We start from the raw sequence: 26,044 nt of genomic DNA, 5'->3' as shown, positions 1-26,044 counted from the left end.
TGTCTCCTCATAACTCAGCCTTTTGATACCAGTGATCAGTCTTATGGCTCTCTCCATATTCCTTCACCGTGTCTCCCTTGTATCACAGTGACAAGAATCGATTACAGTGTTATGGACAAAGTCTGATCAACGAAGTGTACATTTTAATCATGATTCCCTATGACTTGTATTCTACTATTTTGCATGCTGAAGATTAATCTGAAATTCCCACAATTTAAATACTTTGAAAGATCTCCAGCATCCACAGTATTGTGCTTTTATCTTAGTGTTTCATGCACCACCACTTCTCTTCCAGGAATGCCTACTTTGGAAACGTTCTGCTCTTCTCCCCGATGGGATTTCATTTGTCTTGTGTTCACTTTAGTTGCTTTCCATTGTCCTCCTGGTGTTTGATTAGGTGTTTGCCAAAACTCACTTTCACAGCCACATTGCCTCCTTCCTCAGTGACCGTCTTGGACTCAATGTACAGGAATGATCGGAGTATTCTTGGCCCTTATTTTAGAGTGTGGTTAAACAGGTTAGGGCAGTAATGGGTGTGTTTATCGGGGTCAGGTGGAGGGTATGTTGGATGGGGGGAGCAGGTTACCCTCCCCCAAGATTATCCCTTTTGGGGGCATCAGGACTGCTCTCTCTCCTGAGACTTGGTTCCCCCAAGGATGTTTGATTTGATTTATTATTGTCACGTGCATTAGTATACAGTGAAAAGTATTGTTTCTTGTGCGCTATACAGACAAAGCATATCGTTCATAGAAATGAAAAGAGAGGGGGTAGAATGTAGTGTTACAGTCATAGCTAAGGTGTAGAGAAAGATCAACTTAATGCAAGTTCATAAGTCTGATGGCAGCAGGGAAGAAGCTGTTCTTGAGTTGGTTGGTATGTGTCCTCAGACTTTTGTATCTTTTTCCCGACGGAAGAAGGTGGAAGAGAGAATGTCCGGGATGCGCGGGGTCCTTAATCATGCTGGCTGCTTTGCCGAGGCAGCAGAAATTAGAGTGTCAATGGGTGGGAGACTGCTTTGAGTGATCGACTGGGCTTTGTTCACAACCCTTCGTAGCTTCTTCCGGTCTTGGGCAGAGCAGGAGCCATACCAAGCTGCGATACAACCAGAAAGAATGCTTTCTATGGTGCGTCTGTAAAAGTTAGTGAGAGTCGTAGCGGACATGCCAAATTTCCTTAGTCTCCTGAGAAAGTGAAGGCGGGCTTTCTTAACTATAGTGTCGGCATGGAGGGACAAGGACAGGTTGTTGGTGACCTGGACACCTAAAAACTTGAAGCTCTCAACCCTTTCTACTTCGTCCCCATTGATGTAGACAGGGACATGTCCTCCACTATGCTTCCTCAAGTCGATGACAATCTCCTTCGTTTTGCTGACATTGAGGGGCAGATTGTTGGCATCGATGTAGTGTCCTGTTGGCTGCGGGGCCTGAGTCCGAGTTAGGGCGCTTTGGTTCAGGATTGTTGGGAATCTTTCTTCAGTCGGAGATTAGGCCGGTTGGAGGAGTAGGTTGCTTCCTGCAAGAGGTTTTATGTGGAGACTTCCAGCCTGTCTGTCTTCTAGGCTTGGGTCTCCCTGAGGCAAGTTGGTGGTGGTGATGGGGAGGGCGCTGTCCTGTTTCTTGAGTTGTGCTGTTCTGTTCCTGGTTTCCTTCGGGCAAAGGTATATGAGGAAAAAAATATATCTGATATAGAACAAAGAACAATACAGCACAGGAACAGGCCCTTCAGCCCTCCAAGCCCGCGCCGCTCCCCGGTCCAGGATTGAATCCTGAATCCAGGATCCCCGCCCAATTTTCCAGCCTATCTACATCCTAATATCCTATCCACCGAGCTGTCCCTCACAGCTACGATGCTTTGTTCATCACAACCTATTAACTCACCCCCACCCCCCCATTCCAGACCATGTGATCTCCAGGGAGAGGCGAAAACCTAGAGTGAAAACCCCAGGGCCAATATGGGGAAAAATAAAATCTGGGAAATTCCTCTCCGACCCCCGTGGCAATCGAAACGAGTCCAGGAGATCACACTGGCCCTGATCAGAAAATGCTTCCCAACCCTATTCATTTCCACTTCTGCTTTACGAAGACCATCTGAATTCCCTGCCCCCGAGACAGGTTCCCAACTATCCGCAGTCTCGCTCTGTACTGGCACCAGCAAGATGATCATAGAATGAAGCCTTGAAACGAGAAACAAAGAACAATTAGCCCGCGCCGCTCCCTGGTCCAAACTAGACCACTCTTTTGTATCCTTCCATTCCCACTCCGTTCATATAGCTGTCTAGATAAGTCTTAAACGTTCCCAGTGTGTCCGCCTCCACCACCTTGCCCGGCAACACATTCCAGGCCCCCACGACCCTCTGTGTAAAATATGTCCTTCTGATATCTGTGTTAAACCTCCCCCCCTTCACCTTGAACCTATGACCCCTCGTGAACGTCACCACCGACCCGGGGAAAAGCTTCCCACCGTTCACCCTATCTATGCCTTTCATAATTTTATACACCTCTATTAAGTCTCCCCTCATCCTCCGTCTTTCCAAGGAGAACAACCCGTTTCCCCAATCTCTCCTCATAACCAAGCCCCTCCATACCAGGCAACATCCTGGTAAACCTCCTCTGTACTCTCTCCAAAGCCTCCACGTCCTTCTGGTAGTGTGGCGACCAGAACTGGACGCAGTATTCCAAATGCGGCCGAACCAACGTTCTATACATCTGCAACATCAGACCCCAACTTTTATACTCTATGCCCCGTCCTATAAAGGCAAGCATGCCATAGGCCTTCTTCACCACCTTCTCCACCTGTGACGTCACCTTCAAAGATCTGTGGACTTGCACACCCAGGTCCCTCTGCGTCTCTACACCCTTTATGGTTCTTCCATTTATCGTGTAGCTCCTCCCTACATTATTCCCACCAAAATGCATCACTTCGCATTTATCAGGATTGAACTCCATCTGCCATTTCTTTGCCCAAATTTCCAGCCTATCTATATCCTTCTGTAGCCTCTGACAATGTTCCTCACTATCTGCAAGTCCTGCCAGTTTTGCGTCGTCCGCAAACTTACTGATCACCCCAGTTACTCCTTCTTCCAGATCATTTATATAAATCACAAACAGCAGAGGTCCCAATACAGAGCCCTGCGGAACACCACTAGTCACAGGCCTCCAGCCGGAAAAAGACCCTTCCACTACCACCCTCTGTCTTCTATGACCAAGCCAGTTCTCCACCCATCTAGCCACCTCCCCCTTTATCCCATGAGATCCAACCTTTTTCACTAGCCTACCATGAGGGACTTTGTCAAACGCTTTACTAAAGTCCATATAGACAACATCCACGGCCCTTCCTTCGTCAACCATTCTGGTCACTTCTTCAAAAAACTCCACCAGGTTAGTGAGGCATGACCTCCCTCTCACAAAACCATGCTGACTATCGCTAATGAGTTTATTCCTTTCTATATGCGCATACATCCTATCTCTAAGAATCTTCTCCAACAACTTCCCCACCACGGACGTCAAGCTCACCGGCCTATAATTACCCGGGTTATCCTTCCTACCCTTCTTAAATAACGGGACCACATTAGCTATCCTCCAATCCTCTGGGACCTCACCTGCGTCCAGTGACGAGACCAAGATTTGCGTCAGAGGCCCAACGATTTCACCTCTCGTCTCCCTGAGCAGCCTTGGATAGATTCCATCAGGCCCTGGGGATTTGTCAGTCTTTATATTCTCTAACAAACCTAACACTTCCTCCTTTGTAATGGAGATTTTCTCCAACGGTTCAACACTCCCCTCCGAGACACTCCCAGTCAACACATCCCTCTCCTTTGTGAATACCGACGCAAAGTATTCATTTAGGATCTCCCCTACTTCTTTGGGCTCCAAGCATAAGTCCCCACTTTTGTCCCTGAGAGGTCCGATTTTTTCCCTAACAACCCTTTTGTTCCTAACGTATGAATAAAATGCCTTGGGGTTCTCCTTTCTGCCAAGAACATTTCGTGACCCCTTTTTGCTCTTCTAATTCCCCGTTTGAGTACTTTCCTACTTTCTTTGTACTCCTCCAGAGCTCCCTCCGTTTTTAGCTGCTGGATAATCCTGATGCTTCTCCCTCTCTGGAATTTTGTTTCTTCATCTGAGTGGGTAGGGTGTCAATCCAGGCTCTGATTTCTTATAGTTAACCCTAGAGGCTCTCTCTTATCTTGTTGAGAGGAGGAGGGTCGTAGCTCCCCCCAAAAAACCCTGTTGATGGGTGTTTTGATTATTCTTTTTTTCCTAGTTAGATGAGTTTCTGTGGTGGAAAATAGTTTAAATTTTTCGGTGATAGGGAGACTGATCGGTGCCTTTGATATGGCTGGCGAGGAGGGAAATTTGTAGTGTTGCGAGCTTAGGCAACACTATATATTACAACACAGGTATACTATTACATATTTAAGTAGTTGCATAATTACTTTAAGAGCCAGTTGCATGATCTGATGGTGATGTCATTAGGGTGTTGCACAGGCTGCTCTTTTAGTTTCAGTTTGTGTACAGGAGAAAGCCCTGAGAATAAATCTGTTGTCGTTAATTTGAATCTATGTGTGCAAACCACATCATTTTGTTTAAAACCCACAACCTCGAACATAGTTAGGACATTACATGTATGAATCCTTAGCTTACTGGTTCCTGTAAATGACAGCGTATGTTACCATGCTGCATGCTGTACCGATGGCAATATACTAAGGTGTACTAAGGTTCCCCTTTATCTGGGTTATCCTTTTGTTGCTTGGTGGTCCTGGAATGTTGAGTTAGGCTGGTTAGTTGTATATTACCCCTCACGGGATCCTGTATATTGTGTAGCTCTCTCCCTGTTATCCTGTAGAGGAGGGTGCGCACCATGGGGCCATGTGCTCATGATTGTATCCTATTATCCTGAGATCTCCCACTCTTCTTTGTATCCTTTCTTCATCCATATGAGGGGAGACGCTGACTACAATGATTGATAATTGGAATCATTTGTATGAATATTTGCTGGTCTTTTCCCCATTATATGGAACAATGGTCACTCTGTACTGTACTAGACTTTGGGCGTTTGTGTTTTGTGGCAAATGTAAAATGGAAAACTTCTAATAAAAATATTTTAAAAACGGTGTTACAGAAACACAAGTTGCTGCTGCAGGATTAGGTACGAGGGCCCAACTTTCTGCTATCCATATTGTCGAAATCTGGACTTAAGATGTGCTTCGGGACTTTGCATAACTCCTGACCACACACATGCTCAGTGTCTGAGACTTGAGCCAGATTCGCAGGACATAACTGACTATCTACCCAAGAAATGTTATGCTGGTTAATACCTGGTCTAACTCAAAGAGATTAGCCAGCGTAACTCAACTGAGCATCACACCTAATCTGAATAACCACCCCCCCCCCCCCCCCCCCCACTCGCTAACCCACTGAAAGATGCGAGATTTTTAAAAACCTGCCTGAATACAGTAGTTAAGGTCATTAAAGGTGGGGTTTCCTCTCTTCACTCTTTTTCTGGACTCAGCAGACTTCCCCAGGAATGACTCTGCTGACCCATCAATGTTGCAGCCAGGACCAGAGAACCCTGCTGAAACCGAGTAGTAGCGATGGGTCAGAGCAAACGTGGTGGGCAGCGCCACGGCACCCAGCGCCACTGCACCCAGCGCCACGGCACCCAGCACCACTGCACCCAGCGCCACTGCACCCAGCGCCACTGCACCCAGCGCCACTGCACCCAGCGCCACTGCAGAGGATCTGGTCTGAGATCTGCAGCACAGGGAGCTTAGGACACTCCATCTAATGGTAGAATTGCATAGGGAGGATTGTACAAGTCGCAGAATGGCCACGCCCAAATAGGAAATGCACTACCCACATGTGAAATTTAACTCATTACAGAAAGTAAGCTAATAAATCTATTACAAAAATCTTTTAGATTAAAAACATTGAAGCTATATAACCACAGCAGGCTAATAACTTGTGTATGGGATAATCAAAAGGAGAATTTTGTAATTAACAGCAATGTGACATGATTTGTAGGAATACCAAGAGGCTTATGTTTCATTGTATTTTCTAAGCTGTAAGTGAAAAGAATTCCACGGCCTGTTGAAGAGTCAGGGCACCCACGGAATGAGGCTATTCACTGCCATTTCTTTTCATAACCACCACGGAGACTGTGTGGGAAAACATCACAAGCACCTTCAGCAAATTAGTGAACAGTTATCTTCCCCACCCCAACTCCGAACAATCTTCAACTTGTCGTGCTTTTATATTAATTTGATTTCTGTAACAATAAAAAATGCATCTCTGAAATAATTAAAAACACAAGACAGTTGAAACATATTGCACAATAAATAGTTTCCCCTCAAATGAGGAAAATCAGTGCCTGGGTAAAGAAGCAGGAATATGGTATTATATTCAAACTCTAACATCACTGCCCTGTGTACAACTCTGGAACAACAGTGTCTTTCACACGGATGATCCCAGGAATGGTAGGCCTGACATACGATGAACGTCTGAGGATCGTGGGATTATATTCATTGGAGTTTAGGAGGTTGAGGGGAGATCTGATAGAAACTTACAAGATAATGAACGGCTTAGATAGGATGGACGTAGGGAAGTTGTTTCCATTAACAGGGGAGACTAGGACGCGGGGGCACAGCCTTAGAATAAAAGGGAGTCACTTTAGAACAGAGATGAGGAGAAATTTCTTCAGCCAGAGAGTGGTGGGTCTGTGGAATTCATTGCCACAGAGGGCTGTGGAGGCCGAGACGTTGAGCGTCTTCAAGACAGAAATTGATAAATTCTTGATTTCTCGAGGAATTAAGGGCTATGGGGAGAGAGCGGGTAAATGGAGTTGAAATCAACCATGATTGAATGGTGGAGTGGACTCGATGGGCCGAATGGCCTTACTTCCGCTCCTATGTCTTATGGTCTTATGGTCTTATAAATGCACTTCAGCACAATTGTTAAACAGAAATATATACCCTCAGGTCTGTTCCCATTTGTACACAATGCCTATTGAAGAATTTAAAGGTGATCCAAGAAAAAAAGTGGCGATGTGTTTTATAATGCTGTCGATGTGGTTAGTGTCAGATTGTTCAAAAAATAAACCAAAGTTCCCTGGATCACCAATAGGATCACAGCGCTTAGCGCGGTCAGGACTGGATGATACTATGTGCTGCACATTCACTCTAACCTATACAGTTCCATTATTATTTGCACGCGTATCACAATTACGAGCTGATTTGTTCTGGCCAGATTTATGGATCGATTCACACTGCAGAGTAACACTTCCAGTTCAAGCCAATTGTGTGCCCGAGTGCATTTTTTTTTTGGTTCCTGCTTTCGGTTGCTCTCTTCTGGCCATGGGCCTGTGCGGATGTGAAGAGCAGGATCGTACAGGATGGTGGATGTACAAACCGCAGACATACACTTTCTAAGGCAAGAAAGTAAGTAGTGGCCTATGGTGGCTCTGTACATTGATCACTGCCACAGGGAAAGAAGCATGTTAGATTGTACTCAGTGCCAGTAGAGCCAGAAGTTCTGGCTCACTTATACCTCTGCTGCTGCTGAAGCCAATGCTCTTCTATAAATGTATCATTTAACAGCATACCTGCCCTGCATATAAACCACTTTTTTGCAGACTTATCTGACCATCTTTTACTCTTCTGACCCTCCCCTAAAATGTCCAGCTACTTATAAGATTTACTGCGGGTAAGAAATACAGTCTTAATGCCTCAGTGTTTGTGTTACATTATATTCCACATTCAATATGCAGAATATTACCATGAGACAGGAAACCCCATTTTGCAGGATTTGGCATCCTCTATCCACAGAATGGCCCTGTCTCAGATAAATCACTTCCTTTGTGATCGAAAGGTAGTTCTCTAAGGGGCTTAGAAACAAGCTCCAGGCCTTGGATGGTGCTGCATTCCCTTCCCTCCCCCCCAACTCCACAATAATGCTTTTCTGGAACACAGTAGAAGAAAAAAACTTTTTTTTTCTTTTAAAAACATGCTGAAAAATGAACAGTCAAATTTAAAACTATAAAACATTTCTTTCATTTGAGAGAGATTTTCCTTTCTTTCTAGGGTGAAGAATTCCGCAGGGCGAAAAGAGATTTACATATTTCTGTGCGGAAAATGCCGGTGCATTGTTATCATGGAAGCTTCTGTTCCAGTTTTCCCAATGGAGTAAGGTGTACAAGAATCCTCCAGGTAGGGAAGAAAATCACCATGAGGAATTCGGACCTTGAGTGTCTATTGCTGGAGTAGAAATTCTTCAGGGCTTTCTTTCTCTCTCAGACAAATGGACACGCTTCTGATTCTGATATGATGTGGAGATGAATAATAATAGATATGTCTGATATGAATAAACTGCCACCTGATGAAGGGGCAGTGCTCCGAAAGCTCATGGTACCAAATAAACTTGGACTTTAATCTGGTGTTGTGAGACTGCTTACTGATTCTGGTATGAGCAGGACGGACAGAGGGGACTCCATTTGGGCATAATGCACTGTTCAAATCCTTGGAATGCACATCATTTATTATTGAATTCCAGCATGACCATTGGAAACAAAAGTGTGTCTTATTAACTTTCTTGAATTGATTTTCTTGAGGAGGTGATAAAGTTGTGGGAGGCTGGTAGCTAAGTGTATAGATGTGTGTCTGAAATTCTGGCAATCCTTCAATAAAGTGCCTCTGTGTGAAGCTATTAATAAAATTTGTGCAATGTAATTAATGTGCAAGTTTTAAGCTGCACGTTGAATTGGTTGACTGTTTATCAGCAGAACACGTAATTAATAGCTGCAGCTCTGCACGAGGATCTCATCACAGGTTGATCACTAACCACAAAATAGGGACGTCAGGGTGGCACAGTGGTTAGCACTGCTTCCTCACAGCTTCAGGGACCCGGGTTCGATTCCTGGCTTGGGTCACTGTCTGTGCAGAGTTTACACATTCTCCCCGTGTGTGTGGGGGTTTCTTCCGGGTGCTCTGGTTTTCTCCCACAGTCCAAAAGACGTGCTGGTTAGGTGCATCGGCCATGCTAAATTCTCCCTCAGTGTACCCAAACAGGCTTTGGAGTGTGGCGACTGGGAGAATTTTACAGTAACTTCATTGCAGTGTTAACGTAAGCCTACTTGTAACTAATAAATAAACTTTAACTTTAAAACTGTACTCATTCAAGGAGCACAAAGTGGGGCTCTGGATATTCTTTCCATGGTTGGTTTTTCAATACAACGATTCTAATGTCTGATAACGTTAAACAGTCACGAGCCTACCTGAAAACAGGCGACATTTTAAAAATTCTTTCACAGGATTGTCACTGGCAAGGCCAGTACTTGTTGCTCGGCCCTAATTGCTCGAGAAGGTAGTGATGAGCAGGCCACCTTGAACTACTGTATTTCATGTGATGTAGCTACATCACATGATTGGCTTTAGGGATTCGCATTCTAATCAGTATTCTGCAACTTGATTTTGTGTCTGTGCCCTGTTTGAGAGCACATTTCCACTCCCATCTGACGAAGGAGCAGCGCTCCGAAAGCTTATGGTATTTGCTACCAAATAAACCTGTTGGACTTTAACCTGGTGTTGTGAGACTTCTTACTGTGTAGCTACACCCACAGTGCTGCTACCATTTGGTGAAGGCACTGGATACACAGCCAAAAAATACCAATGATGTACGGGAAAATGTATTTACTTGGAATTCTAGCAATTTCCTGCTCTTCTTGCTCAGTTATGTGGAAAGTTGTTGCGCATCACTTCGTGAATATTTATTATTAAACTCAGTTTATGAAGCATATCTGTTCTCTTTGCTCCCCATAATTTCATCTTGGATGGTGTGAAGCCTGCTTACTGTGAAGCCTTAGCATTTTTGTCAGGAAGAAAAGATTTCTGGTGTGCCATTCTATGTATCAAATCTGTCCATGTCTCTCAGATTCTTGGCTTCGCAGTGCAATACAATATTTCTCAATTAAAATACATTTTTGGCCTGAATGTATTTTAGGAAAACTTACTGTATGCAATGTTCAAATAAGCTAAGTTAACACAGGGAAAATTATTCAACTTGGCTGGGAAATCAGGTATTTATATATCTACGAACTTCAAAATTCAGGCATCAGTAAAGGAAGATTTCAATTGGCTAACTATCCTTCATGTGTCTCCCTTTAGGCTACCTTATAGAGTTGGAGCAGGAAAACAAGCCCACACTACTATGCCAATACCGTATCCTAGATAATTACAAGGATGTCACATAAACAGACTGAAGTTAATCTTACTAGAAAACTAGTTTTTGATTGAAATTTAAGGGAAGATGTTTTTGGATTTCAGATGTTTCTCTCGGTTTGCTTTGTACAGGTGGAATGCAAACTCCCTGACACTAAACAGACAAAACTGAAACACCCAAAATGTTCACTTAAACACATTATTCAAGAGCATCAGGAACCTGGGACACAAGCAGCAGTTGTGTGAGGGAGAACATTACCAAAGTATAGACGGATCAGCATTCAAAGCACTTGTGCGTGTGGAAGCCATTCTTAAACATCAGCCTATTGCCGCAGTCAATAGGGTTTTGTCATTTACAAAACTAGGACTGCCCACTTGTCAATTCACCTGTGACAAACATTTGTGCTAATTGCCAATAATGGGGCCAAGGAACAGAGAACTACATTACATTCCATGCACCTCAAACATGCTGCTAAAAGCAATACTGTAGCTAATAGCCAACAGAAATTGAACCCAAGATTATATTTACACTGGACACTAAACTGAAATGCAAAATACTGACATTAAATAGATAAATTAGGTTTATCTATTAGTTGTTTCAGCATCCAAAACATCTTTCATTCACCAACATTAGATGTAGCTATCATTAATTTTGTGGAATGTTATGCATTAGGAAAATGTCAAAAAGTTTATTTTCAACCTTTAAAATAACCTTTAAAACTGCAGTTTTATGCCCTGTCATTTGTAGTCCAAGTGTGCACATAATTGTTTTTCTGATCTTCCTCCTTCACTGGTGTTTTGCTCTAATCCACCATGGGAACGGGAAAAAGGCAGGGAAAAAAGGCACTAGGTCACAATGCTCATTTGGAGAGCCAGTGCAGACACGGTGGGCCAAATAGCCTCCTTCTGCACCGTAATAGTTCTGTGGTTCTGTGAATTCTTTCCAAAACCAATCTCCATTCATTCGAGCAGAGATAATGGGATCTATCTTGTGATTACAATACAGAATAAGGAGTACACTCCTCCATTACAGCATCCAAGTGAGTCTTGAAAGAGTCTCTGATTGCCCAGATGAGCTGGGTTTTCTTCATAGGTCAACTCATTGCTGCTCGCAATCAGTGCCATGGCTCATCTCAGCATTATCTCTGTGCTTTCCACAGATGCCTTGGTGACCATGGTTGATATAGACTGCTAACACCATGGCTGTTCCTTTACCTTCCTACCTCTGTTTGGACTGAGGTCAATTAACTCAGCACAGGCCAAGAAACAAACCTGTAACCTTCCTGGTCTGTATAGCTCAAGTAGGGACTGTGCAGTTAGGAAGAACCTTATTTGTTATATTGTTGTACCACTTCCTTATTTTTCTACTGTCCTTTTAAGAAGTTTTTATTAGGGGGTGAAAAGGCACAAGAAAGAAGGCAATTCAGAGAAAACTGAGGCTCCTACCTCAGAAAGAAGCTGAGATAACACATTTCTGAGCCCGCCTGTTCACTTAGGAGACTATTTCAGATTGAAGGGATGTGGAACCATAGAATCCCTACAGTGCCGAAGGAGGCCATTCGGCCCACTGAGTCTGCACCGACAACAAGGACCAACAGAATCCAACCTCCCCTTTACTTATTACTTATTCATAAGTGTCTGAGCACCAAAATATTAATATTCTTACACTGAAGAGGAAGTACTATTTCTGAAAAATATTTGCCTTTTTAACATGCACATTGAGGGTTACAAGTTAGCAAGGAATGAGCTGAAAAAGGGGCTGAGGAGAGCTAGGAGGGGACATGAGAAGTCCTTGGCGGGTCGGATCAAGGAAAACCCCAAGGCTTTTTACTCTTATGTGAGGAATAAAAGAATGACCAGGGTGAGGTTAGGGCCGGTCAAGGACAGTAGTGGGAACTTGTGTATGGAGTCAGTAGAGATAGGCGAGGTGATGAATGAATACTTTTCTTCAGTGTTCACCAAGGAGAGGGGCCATGTTTTTCAGGAAGAGAAGGTGTTACAGGCTAATAGGCTGGAGGAAATAGATGTTCGGAGGGAGGATGTCTTGGCAGTTTTGAATAAACTGAAGGTCGATAAGTCCCCTGGGCCTGATGAAATGTATCCTAGGATTCTGTGGGAGGCAAGGGATGAGATTGCAGAGCCTTTGGCGTTGATCTTTGGGTCCTCGCTGTCCACGGGGATGGTGCCAGAGGACTGGAGAGTGGCGAATGTTGTTCCTCTGTTTAAGAAAGGGAATAGAAATGACCCTGGTAATTATAGACCGGTTAGTCTTACTTCGGTGGTTGGTAAATTGATGGAAAGGGTCCTTAGGGATGGGATTTACGACCATTTAGAAAGATGCGGATTAATCCGAGATAGTCAGCACGGATTCGTGAAGGGCAAGTCGTGCCTCACAAATTTGATAGAATTTTTTGAGGAGGTAACTAAGTGTGTTGATGAAGGTAGGGCAGTTGATGTCATATACATGGATTTTAGTAAGGCGTTTGATAAGGTCCCCCATGGTCGGCTTATGATGAAAGTGAGGAGGTGTGGGATAGAGGGAAAGTTGGCCGATTGGATAGGTAACTGGCTGTCTGACCGAAGACAGAGGGTGGTGGTCGATGGAAAATTTTCGGATTGGAGGCAGGTTGCTAGCGGTGTGCCGCAGGGATCAGTGCTTGGTCCTCTGCTCTTTGTGATTTTTATTAATGACTTAGAGGAGGGGGCTGAAGGGTGGATCAGTAAATTTGCTGATGACACCAAGATTGGTGGAGTAGTGGATGAGGTGGAGGGCTGTTGTAGGCTGCAAAGAGACATAGATAGGATGCAAAGCTGGGCTGAAAAATGGCAAATGGAGTTTAACCCTGATAAATGTGAGGTGATTCATTTTGACATAGACATAGAACAGTACAGCACAGAACAGGCCCTTCGGCCCACGATGTTGTGCCGACCTTCATCTGAAACCAAGATCAAGCTATCCCACTCCCTACCATCCTGGTGTGCTCCATGTGCCTATCCAATAACCGCTTAAATGTTCCTAAAGTGTCTGACTCCACTATCACTGCAGGCAGTCCATTCCACACCCCAACCACTCTCTGCGTGAAGAACCTACCTCTGATATCCTTCCTATATCTCCCACTATGAACCCTATAGTTATGCCCCCTCGTAATAGCTCCATCCACCCGAGGAAATAGTCTTTGAACGTTCACTCGATCTATCCCCTTCATCATTTTATAAACCTCTATTAAGTCTCCCCTCAATCTCCTCCGCTCCAGAGAGAACAGCCCCAGCTCCCTCAACCTTTCCTCATAAGACCGACACTCCAAACCAGGCAGCATCCTGGTAAATCTCCTCTGCACTCTTTCCAGCGCTTCCATATCCTTCTTATAGTGAGGTGACCAGAACTGCACGCAATATTCCAAATGCGGTCTCACCAAGGTCCTGTACAGTTGCAGCATAACCCCACGGCTCTTAAACTCCAACCCCCTGTTAATAAAAGCTAACACACTATAGGCCTTCTTCACAGCTCTATCCACTTGAGTGGCAACCTTTAGAGATCTGTGGATATGGACCCCAAGATCTCTCTGTTCCTCCACAGTCTTCAGAACCCTACCTTTGACCCTGTAATCCACATTTAAATTAGTCCTACCAAAATGAATCACCTCACATTTATCAGGGTTAAACTCCATTTGCCATTTTTCAGCCCAGCTTTGCATCCTATCTATGTCTCTTTGCAGCCTACAACACCCCTCCACCTCATCCACTACTCCACCAATCTTGGTGTCATCAGCAAATTTACTGATCCACCCTTCAGCCCCCTCCTCTAAGTCATTAATAAAAATCACAAAGAGCAGAGGACCAAGCACCGATCCCTGCGGCACTCCGCTAGCAACCTGCCTCCAGTCCGAAAATTTTCCATCCACCACCACCCTCTGTCTTCGATCAGACAGCCAGTTACCTATCCAATCGGCCAACTTTCCCTCTATCCCACACCTCCTTACTTTCATCATAAGCCGACCATGGGGGACCTTATCAAACGCCTTACTAAAATCCATGTATATGACATCAACCGCCCTACCTTCATCAACACACCTAGTTACCTCCTCAAAAAATTCTATCAAATTTGTGAGGCACGATTTGCCCTTCACAAATCCGTGCTGACTATCCCGGATTAATCCGCATCTTTCTAAATGGTCGTAAATCCCATCCCTAAGGACCTTTTCCATCAATTTACCAACCACCGAAGTCAGACTAACCGGTCTATAATTACCAGGGTCATTTCTATTCCCTTTCTTAAACAGAGGAACAACATTTGCCACTCTCCAGTCCTCTGGCACCATCCCCGTGGACAGCGAGGACCCAAAGATCAAAGCCAAAGGCTCTGCAATCTCATTCCTCGCCTCCCAAAGAATCCTAGGATACATTTCATCAGGCCCAGGGGACTTATCGACCTTCAGTTTATTCAAAACTGCCAATACATCCTCCCTCCGAACATCTATTTCCTCCAGCCTACTAGCCTGTAACACCTTCTCTTCCTGAAAAACATGGCCCCTCTCCTTGGTGAACACTGAAGAAAAGTATTCATTCATCACCTCGCCTATCTCTACTGATTCCATACACAAGTTCCCACCACTGTCCTTGACCGGCCCTAACCTCACCCTGGTCATTCTTTTATTCCTCACATAAGAGTAAAAAGCCTTGGGGTTTTCCTTGATCCGACCCGCCAAGGACTTCTCATGTCCCCTCCTAGCTCTCCTCAGCCCCTTTTTCAGCTCATTCCTTGCTAACTTGTAACCCTCAGTCGAGCCATCTGAACCTTGTTTCCTCATCCCTACATAAGCTTCCCTCTTCCTTTTCACAAGACATTCCACCTCTTTTGTGAACCACGGTTCCCTCACTCGGCCACTTCCTCCCTGCCTGACAGGGACATACCTATCAAGGACACCCAGTATTTGTTCCTTGAAAAAGTTCCACTTTTCATCAGTGCCTTTCCCTGACAGTTTCTGTTCCCATCTTATGCCCCCTAATTCTTGCCTAATCGCATCATAATTACCTCTCCCCCAATTGTAAGCCTTGCCCTGCCGTCCGGCCCTATCCCTCTCCATTGCAATAACAAAAGACACCGAATTGTGGTCACTATCTCCAAAGTTCTCTCCCACAACCAAATCTAACACTTGGCCCGGTTCATTTCCCAGTACCAAATCCAATGTGGCCTCACCCCTTGTCGGCCTATCCACATATTGTGTCAGGAAACCCTCCTGCACACACTGCACAAAAAGTGCCCCATCCAAACTATTTGACCTACAAAGGTTCCAATCAATATTTGGAAAGTTAAAGTCCCCCATGACAACTACCCTGTGACCCCCACACGTATCCATAATCTGCTTAGCAATTTCTTCCTCCACATCTCTATTACTATTTGGGGGCCTATAGTAAACTCCTAGCAACGTGACCGCTCCTTTCCTGTTTCTAACTGCAGCCCATATTACCTCAGTGTGCATATCCCCCTCAAAGTGCTTTTCCGCAGCCGTTAAACTATCCTTGATTAACAATGCTACTCCTCCACCTCTTTTACCAGCTTCCCTACACTTACTGAAACATCTATACCCCGGAACGTCCAACAACCATTCCTGTCCTTGTTCTACCCACGTCTCCGTAATGGCCACAACATCGTAGTCCCAAGTAGCAATCCACGCCCCAAGTTCATCCACCTTGTTCCGGATGCTCCTTGCATTGAAGTAGACACACTTCAACCCATCTTCCTGTCTACCGGTACCCACCCTTGACCTTGATACCTTCCCCAATACCTCACCACCCTCAACACTGACTTCTGGACTACAACTCCTTTTCCCACTCCCCTGACAAATTAGTTTAAATCCCCCTGAAGAGCCGTAGCAAATTTCCCTCCCAGGATATTGGTGCCCCTCTGGTTCAGGTGCACCCCGTCCTGTTTGTAGAGGTCCCACCTTCCCCAGAACGTGTTCCAATTATCCACGTATCTGAAACCCTCCCTCCTGCACCATCCCTGCAACCACATGTTTAAGTGCACTCTCTCCCTGTTCCTCAACTCGCTATCACGTGGCACCGGTAGCGTACCAGAGATGACCACATGTTTTGTCTTTGCTCTCAGCTTCCAGCCGAGCTCCCGAAATTCCTGTTTTAAATCCCCGTCCCTTCTCTTACCTATGTCATTGGTACCAATGTGTACCACGACTTGTGACTGTTTCCCCTCCCCCTTAAGAATCCGGAAAACACGGTCCGAGACGTCACGGACCCTGGCATCCGGTAGGCAACAAACCATCCTCGAGTCTCTTTTGCTGCCACAGAACCTCCTATCTATCCCTCTAACGAGTCCCCAATAACTATTGCCCTCCCGCTCTCCTCCTTACATTTAATTTTGGTAGGACAAATTTAAATGTGGATTACAGGGTCAAAGGTAGGGTTCTGAAGACTGTGGAAGAACAGAGAGATCTTGGGGTCCATATCCACAGATCTCTAAAGGTTGCCAGTCAAGTGGATAGAGTTGTGAAGAAGGCCTATAGTGTGTTAGCTTTTATTAACAGGGGGTTGGAGTTTAAGAGCCGTGGGGTTATGCTGCAACTGTAGAGGACCTTGGTGAGACCACATTTGGAATATTGTGTGCAGTTCTGGTCACCTCACTATAAGAAGGATGTGGAAGCGCTGGAAAGAGTGCAGAGGAGATTTACCAGGATGCTGCCTGGTTTGGAGGGTAGGTCATATGAGGAAAGGTTGAGGGAGCTAGGGCTGTTCTCTCTGGAGCGGAGGAGGCTGAGGGGAGACTTAATAGAGGTTTATAAAATGATGAAGGGGATAGATAGAGTGAACGTTCAAAGACTATTTCCTCGGGTGGATGGAGCTATTACAAGGGGGCATAACTATAGGGTTCGTGGTGGGAGATACAGGATGGATATCAGAGGTAGGTTCTTTACGCAGAGAGTGGTTGGGGTGTGGAATGGACTGCCTGCAGTGATAGTGGAGTCAGACACTTTAGAAACATTTAAGCGGTTATTGGATAGGCACATGGAGCACACCAGGATGATAGGGAGTGGGATAGCTTGATCTTGGTTTCAGATAAAGCTCGGCACAACATCGTGGGCCGAAGGGCCTGTTCTGTGCTGTACTGTTCTATGTTCTATTTAACTCATAGCTTTTGTGATAGGCAAAAAAAACTGTTATCACAATCAATCTTGCTCCTTTAATGTAGCAAACACTTCTATAATATGGCAAAATAATGAAGAACATACCTTGGCATAATCAGCTTGTCTTCCATTTACTTTAGCCTAAAAACAGAGACAAAGTGATAAACAATAAATATTTAGCACCAATGACTCAACTGGAAGTTAACCAAAATATAATCTACTACGACTTTTAAATAACTTTGCATCATCATTCCCAATCTCTTTAAGTTCTGCAGGACATAAGATTCCGTAGACTAGATTTTCCCATTGCAATAGCGATATTTTAAATTGGCCACAGTGGAAACATGTTCTCGTTCCTGTAGTTATGGTTTTAATGATTAGTGGACTAAAACCAGCAGGTTTACCTTTTTCCAACTTAGCAAATCACAATCTGTCTAGAGTCATGTTTACAAATAGTGGTCACACAATCACTTCTGAAGTGGAAGCACGGAATCCATCAAGCTTCAGTTTCTACAGCTCCTGGATCCTATAAAAGGCCATTTCATTTCAAGTGTTTTAATTCAACTGCATTAAGTTCACTGACTACACCAGCCTCTTCTTCCTTTTGCTCCACTACCAGCAGCAAGGTCTTCAGCCACTTTACAAAAGTAATACTTCAGAAAAACCACTCTATTGGCTGTAAAGCATTTTTGAGATGTCTGGTGGTTGTGCAAAGCACTATATAAATGCAGAGTTTCCAACTCTGCAGCACTGCCTCATTAAACCCATCCACCTCTCCCCCTTCCTCCTTTAAAAAGCTCCACAAAATCCAGCTTTTTGACCAAGTGTTTAGGTGCTTCTCTTAATCTTTTCTTTCCTGGGTCAGTCTTCGTTTATCATTATTTGCCCATTTGTGAAGTGCCTCTGGATGCTTGTAACCTTAAGGTGTGATATAAAAGCAAGTTACTGTTGTACAATTAAATTTCACCTGGACCTGAATTACATGGTTTGAATGGTCAACAAACGTCCATGTGTAAACCTGATTCATAAGAAAGGACACGTATAAAAGACCCGTTTTCTGCTAGATGGATTTTATTAAGTACAAACTTGGTGCATTGTGCAGGCTTTTGTTACATGGAACCATCCCACTTTGAAAGGGATGTTTATTTTCAGCGTGCTTCCACTGCACCCAACCATCACCACAATTCTTTCTACACTCAAAGGCACGACTGGCGTGGAACCCAATTCTGTACAACTAAAATCACTGGTCACTCCTCTAAACTATGAATAAAGTTAGCTGCACATTTCTCAAGTAAACAAATGCCCAAAATATGTTCAATACATGATATTTCATCTATGTTTGATTCTTGTTGCAATACTAATTTATTTTATAGGAAAATTAAGCAGAGTTGAAATCCTGGGCTGAGCTGTAAGATATCGCTGTCAATAAGAGTCCCATATAAAATGGGTTTCAATCAAAGAACCAAAAAGAAAAGTTAGGGCACAGAAAGAGGCCATTCAACCCTTCTCCATAGTTCAACAAAAACAGAGTTTCCTATCTGGAGGTCCACAGCAGACGCCATCTTCCTGGCCCTGCACTCAACCCTGGAACACCTAGATAACAAGGACACTTATGTCAGACTCCTACTCAGACTGCAGCTCAGCCTTTAACACCATTATTCCTACGAAACTCATCTCCAAACTCCGTAGCCTAGGGCTCAGCTCCTCCCTCTGCAACTGGATCCTAGACTTCCTAACCCACTGACTGCAATCAGTAAGGAAAGGCAACAACACCTCCTCCATGATCACCCTCAACACCGGTGCCCAACAAGGCAGTGTCCTCAGCCCCTTACTATATTCCTTATAACACCTATGACTGTGTGGCCAAATTCCCTCCCAACTCGATTTTCAAGTTTGCTGATGACACCACCGTAGTGGGTCGGATTTCAAACAATGACGAGACAGAGTACAGGAAAGAGATAAGAGAATCTGGTGAATTGGTGCAACGACAATAATCTCTCCCTCAATGTCAACAAAACGAAGGAGATTGCCATTGACTTCAGGAAGCGTAGCGGAGGACATGCCCCTGCTGACACCAACGGGGTCGAAATGGAAATGGTCGAGAGCTTCAAGTTTCTAGGTGTCCAGATCATCAACAACCTGTCCTGGTTCCTCCATGCTGACGCTATTATCAAGAAAGCCCACCAACGCCTCTACTTTCTCAGGAGGCTAATGAAATTTGGCATGTCCGCGACGACTCTCACCAACTTTTACAGATGCACCACAGAAAGCATTTTTTCTGGATGTATCACAGCTTGGTATGGCTCCTGCTCTGCCCAAGACCGCAAGAAACTACAAAGGGTCGTGAACGAAGCCCAGGCCATCACTCAAACCAGTCTCCCATCCATTGACATTGTCTACACATCCAGCTGCCTCGGAAAAGCTGCCAGCATAATTAAGGACCCCATGCACCCCAGACATTCTCTCTTCCACCTTCCTCCGTTGAGAAAAAGATACAAACGTCTTGAGGACACGTACCAACCGACTCAAGAACAGCTTCTTGCCTGCTGCCATCAGACTTTTGAATGGACTTACCTCGTATTAAGTTGATCTTTCCCTACACCAGGGGTCTCCAAACTTTTCAGTACAAGGGTCACATCGTATATTTTACACATTTTCAGGGGCCAAAGAAAAAAAAATTAGTTTTATAAATGAACTGGAGATGATTAAGCCCGTGAGATCGAATGAAATTCACTGTTGAAACAACAGGTTTCAGAACGCAAGACATATCCACATATTTTCCACACAATGCTTGTTGATGGATAATGCAATGCAGAAACATGGGCTTTGAGAATCCACCAACCTCACAAGCTTTTGTGATTTGTCCAACCAAACCTTTCTTCACCCCAGACATGTTCTTTCCTCCATCAATTGTCACGCATTGCAGTTTATTCCACTCCAGGTTATATTCTAACACAATTTTTTGCAATTCTTTGAAGATGTCTTCTCCAGTTACTCTGCTGTGCATGCTATGCACTGATGCTAATTCTTGTGTCACATTAAATTCACTGTCAACGCCACGGATGAACACGAGGGGATGTGATGTGTCACACACATCAGTCGATTCATCAAGTGCGAGAGAATACAACTGAAAATTTCTTGCTTTGTCTGCAATTTGATGAAATATATTGCTTCCTATATCCTCAATTCTACGAGCAACAGTATTTGGCGCAAGACTGATGATTTTGAACAGATTTGCTTTTCCTGGGCATAACTCTTCCACTGCTTCCATTATACACTCTTTGAAGAGATCTCCATCGGTGAATGGCTTTCCTCTTTTAGCCAACACATGAGCTAGTTTGTAACTGGCCCTGGTTAAAGCTTCATTTTCAGTTATCTTCTGCGTAAAAAAAGCTCATTGGGAAAGCAACCTGCGTTGCATTGATTCAAACTTTCCCGAACGCTGTGTTCCTGTGAATTGGGAATAACTTGGTTCATATTTGGTCTCATAGTGCCGACGTACATTGTACTCCTTCAAAACGGCAACAGTTTCATTGCATATGACACACAAGGCTTTAGGGGCGGCACGGTGGCACAGTGGTTAGCACTGCTGCTTCACAGCTCCAGGGTCCCGGGTTCGATTCCCGGCTCGGGTCACTGTCTGTGTGGAGTTTGCACATTCTCCTCGTGTCTGCGTGGGTTTCCTCCGGGTGCTCCGGTTTCCTCCCACAGTCCAAAGATGTGCGGGTTAGGTTGATTGGCCAGGTTAAAAATTGCCCCTTAGAGTCCTGGGATGTGTAGGTTAGAGGGATTAGCGGGTAAAATATGTGGGGGTAGGGCCTGGGTGGGATTGTGGTCGGTGCAGACTCGATGGGCCGAATGGCCTCCTTCTGCACTGTAGGGTTTCTATGATTCTATGATCATCTGCTTGTACAAAGAAGTACTTTACACCCCATTCTTCATTAAACAGGCGGCACTCACTGTCCACTTTTCTTTTCTTTTTTCCTTCCATAACTGAATTGGTCTGAATTGCCGCCATCATCGTCATTGCTCTCGCTCATTTCAGACAGATGGAGCTTACGGATTGGATAAAGCAGCTGTCACTCAGTCAATGCAGAGCGGCAATTGGATAACAGATGTCTCAATTGCTGATTCGTTTAATGAACTGTCAGTCACAGGACGGCAGCTCTGATTGGACAATAGGCCGGTAAAGAGGGCGGGGATTCCCATGGGTCCATCAGCCACCGCACGGAGCGGCAGCAAATGTCCGGCCTGTGGCTTCCGTCCCCGCGTCCGGATCCCGAGTCAGCGGCGGGGTTCCGGACGCGGGAGTGTTTTCGGCAGCGGGAATCCCGTCTCGCCCCACTGGCTGCGGGCCAGATGTTAGCCCGCTGCGGGCCGGATGTGGCCCGCGGGCCGTAGTTTGCTCTACACCCTAGTTATGATTGTAACACTACATTCTGCACCCTCTTCTTTCCTTTTCTATGTACAGTATGGTTTGTCTGTATAGCGAACAAGAAATAATACTTTTCACTGTACACTAATATATGTGACAATGAATCAAATCAATTTCTACAACCATCCTGAGCAGACAGATGCATCTTGGTTTAACACACTAGCTGACAGGTCAGTTCTCCAATAATGCAGCACTCCCTCAACACAAGACTGAAACATCAGCCTTGGTTGCTGGGTGAAGCATGAGAGGTAATTAAGTGTTCTATATGCAGGGGAGGTGATGGTTTAGTGGTATTATCACTGGACTAGTAATCCAGGAACCCAGGGTAACGCTCTGGGGACCAGAGTTCAGTGAAATTTGAATTCAGGCTGGAATTAGAAGTCTCATGACGACCGTGAAACCATCATCAATTGTTGTAAAAACCTATCTGGTTCACTGATGCCTTTTAGGGAAGGAAATCTGCTGTCCTTACCTGGTCTGGCCTACATGTGACTCCTGATCCACAACAATGTGGTTGACTCTTGAAAAAAAAAAGCCTTCTGAAATGGTCTAGCAAGCCACTCAGTTCAAGGGCAATTGGGGATGATTAGGAAGAAACATTTCCATGACATGGCACAAGTACTCCTTGACTTGATGTTCCAAATGCATTCCGTTAGAAAAAATACAATAAATATTTACATTATTTCCACCAATTTTTTTCCCCAATAGCTTTTCTCTGGAACGGAAAGCGGCTTCTGATAGAAAACACTAAATTTAAAATGTTCAAAAGGATAGTGAGATGGTACAACAGCCTGGAATTTAAAAAAAACCTGTCATTTTCCTTACTATTTATTAACATGCGGTGAAAACACAACACTGAAGAAACTGCCATAACACTTGGGCTTAATAAGCATACACAGAATGAAGTTGCAAGTTTGAGCATGCAATTAACCTGGTGTTCTGGGTGTACATCACTAAACTAATTATCCTGAAATGTCATGCTGTTATTTTACAAATTCGAGTTGTGTTTTATTGGTATGAAAGTACTTATATGCAGCATGCCTCTTTGACTTTTCCTATGTGATGGAACTCGGTTGTCTCGTACATTCACCTGATGGAAAATCTCACACCAGACACTCCAGAAGCATCGCTCTTTTACCGGTAAAAGCAAGAGTCACTCAGACTCTGTAGGACCACAGTGAACAGAACTGAAACTGAGCTGTTTCTGCTGGCCGCAGGCTTCTAGATTGGCAAACTCGATCAGAAAGACTTGCAGATACTGGTGTGAGGAATGGCCTGAGCCATCCAGTGAGTGCTCCTCTGATGTCAGAGATGTAGGCATTTAAAGGACACTATTGGAGAAATGTCCTTGGCGGCACGGTGCACAGTTGTAAGCACTGCTACCTCACAGGGCCAGTGACCCGGGTTCAATTCCGGCCTCAGGTCACTGTCTGTCTGGAGTTTGCACGTTCTCCCCGTGTCTGTGTGGGTTTCCTCCGGGTGCTCTGGTTTCCTCCCACAGTCCAAAGATGTGCAGGTTAGGTGGATTGACCATGATAAATTACCCATTAGTGTCAGGGGGATCAGCAGGGTAAATACATGGAGTTGGGGGGATATGGCCTGGGTGGAATTGTGATCGGTACAGACTTGACGGGCTGAATGGCCTCCTTCTGCATTGTAGGGATTCTATGACAGGAAAATCTATCAGCTCTGACGAAGGTCACCCAGACTCAAAACGTTGGCTCTATTCTCTCTCCACAGATTCTGTCAGACCTGCTGAGTTTCCCCAGCGTTTTCTGTTTTTGTTTTAGATTCCAGCATCCGCAGTATTTTGCTTTTATACTCTATCTTCTGTCTGGTCATTTTTTTCTGATCCAAACTCATTTGATTCTGACAGTTGGTGCCAAGTTGAGACAAGTTCAGCTCCGTAACACTAACAATTGTCACCGTGATCACATTATATACAAATTGCTGGATTCATGCAAACCAGCTTCCCATCCATTGACTTGGTCGACACTTCCCACTGCCTCGGAAAAGCAGCCAGCATAATCAAGGACCCCACATATCCTGGACAGACTCTCTTCCACCAGGAAAAAGGTACAAAAGTCTGAGGACAGGTACCAACCGACTCAAGAACAGCTTCTTCCCTGCTGCCATCAGCCTTTTGAATGGATCTACCATATATTAAGTTGATCTTTTCTACACTCTAGCTAGGACTGTAACACGACATTCTGCACACTCTCCTTTCCTTCTCCCCTATGTACTCTATGAATGGTATGCTTTGCCTGTCAAGCGCACAAGAAACAATACTTTTCACTGTATCCCAATGCACGTGGCAAGGAAAGGGGAGCTAAGACCACAACCAGATCAGCCATGATCTTATTGAATAGCAGAACAGGCTCAAAAGGTCAATTGGCCGAATTCTGCTCCTACGTTCTGTATTCCTAACTTAAACATTTTTAAAAATTCATTCGTGGGACATGGGCATCTTTGGCTGGCCAGCATTTATTGCCCATCCCTAGTTGCCCTTGAGAAGGTGGTGGTGAGCTGCCTTCTTGAATCGCTGCAGTCCATGTGCTGTGGGTTGACCCACAATGCCATTAGGGAGGGAATTCCAGGGTTTTGACCCAGCGACTGCAAAGGGACGGCGATATATTTCCAAGTCAGGATGGTGAGCGGCTTGGAGGGGAACTTGCAGGTGGTGGTGTTCTCATGTGTCTGCTGCCCTTGTCCTTCGAGATGGAAGCGGTCAAGGATTTGGAAGATACTGTCTAAGGATCTTTGGTGAATTGCTGCAGTGCACCTTGTAGATAGTACACATTGCTACTACTGAGCGTCGTTAGTGGAGGGAGTGGATGTTTGTAGATGTGGTGCCAATAAAGACGGCTGCTTTGTCCTGGATGGTGTCAAGTTTCTTGAGTGTTGTTGGATCCGAATAAGCTGTGGATTTATTAAATTATGTTTTTTGCAAAAATATACTTTATTCATAAAATATCTGAAAGAACACAGCAAATCATGTCAAAACAGCCAAACTATATCTTGGCGCTTGTTTGAAGGTTCTGGCAATGACTTTGACAGCCTACCCAGGGGACCACCATCTCCTTTTCATGCAGGGCCTCGAGGACGTTACATGCATCCCACTGCCTGATGGACTTGTGGTCAAAGATGTTTTTCTACATAAATGTTTCCATGAGGGACAGGTGGTATAACACGTTCCAATTATCTGGAGCGTTCTGGGACAGTGTGGCCAGACCCATCCTTCACAACACCAGGGACAGGTAGAATCTCAGCAAGTAGTGACACTTGGCGTTTGTGTACAGAGGATCTACACACAGCTTGATGCAGCCACACACAAAAGTGACTATCAGGGTTAGGGTGATGTTGGATACATTTTTTCCCCTCTTTATCAAGAGGATTGTACATCGCGTCCGTAATAATGGGCATCGACCTCCAGATAAAGCAGAAGATGGCTCAGGTGATTGTCACAGCACAAGAGTGAGGAACAGACCAGACCTGTACAGCAACGCCAAGAGTGCCTTGCACCTGGTGACCAGGTTCTTAACCATAATGGAGGGGGACTGTTGCCCCTACATGCCCAGTTTTTGTTTCACTATAGCTACTCGCTTCTTCCTGTTCCAAACGCATGTCCTGATCCCTCCAAACCATATCCCCAGCACATTCAGGCAGTCTGACCTGACAGTGAAGGGGACAAGAGATCTGTCAGCACAGTTCCCAAAGAATGTGGCCTCACTCTTGCTACGATTTACCTTGGCATCTGAGGCCAGTTCACAGCAGGGCATGGAAGGTAATGTAGGACCTGCCTAGCTAATCACTCTTGATCTTTCAGATCTTGTGCATCTAATGTACACCCTTTGGTTAGGGTGAGTGAGATAAAATGGAATTCTCCCCAAAAGAGAGAAAAGAATATTTTAAAAACTGAAATTGTGTGCAAGTTTATCAGTTCCTCTCATGAGTGTATACTTGGTCAATTTGCTTTGAATTTCTATCTCCGTAACAATTTTACGATTGTATTATGAGATCACCATTCCACTTTAGCAAGGATGAAGTCTTCGGGGTAACTGCCTTTAACAAAAACCATACTCTGTGCTACAATTCCCTTTCAAGCTGATTCACTGTAATAAAGATTCAGAGTACCACTGGGACAAATGATTAAAACATATTGCTTTCTGAGCATTAATTAAAACTATTCGGAGGACTAGGTGGAATAATACATTATTACCCTTACACAATAGGGACCAATTAATAAAAACATACTTGTAC

General features: G+C 44.7%; 1 protein-coding gene across 2 annotated transcripts in view; it reads right to left on the bottom strand.

The window, feature by feature from the left end:
• The window catches only part of pdss2 (prenyl (decaprenyl) diphosphate synthase, subunit 2), a 214,965-nt gene that overhangs the window by 6,680 nt on the left and 182,241 nt on the right, over window positions 1-26,044 (bottom strand). Inside the window, exon 8 of one of the 2 annotated variants that reach the window (XM_078212395.1) lies at window positions 17,455-17,490. The exons of the other annotated variant lie outside the window; for it this stretch is intronic. Within the exon in view, the coding sequence (XP_078068521.1) occupies window positions 17,455-17,490 (36 nt within the window). The remainder of the gene's footprint in view (window positions 1-17,454; window positions 17,491-26,044) is intronic. 2 annotated transcript variants of the gene reach the window in all.

The sequence above is a fragment of the Mustelus asterias genome, chromosome 5, assembly GCF_964213995.1.
Source record: "Mustelus asterias chromosome 5, sMusAst1.hap1.1, whole genome shotgun sequence".
NCBI classification, from domain to species: Eukaryota; Metazoa; Chordata; class Chondrichthyes; order Carcharhiniformes; family Triakidae; genus Mustelus; species Mustelus asterias.
This window is presented reverse-complemented; position numbering and strand designations above follow the sequence as displayed.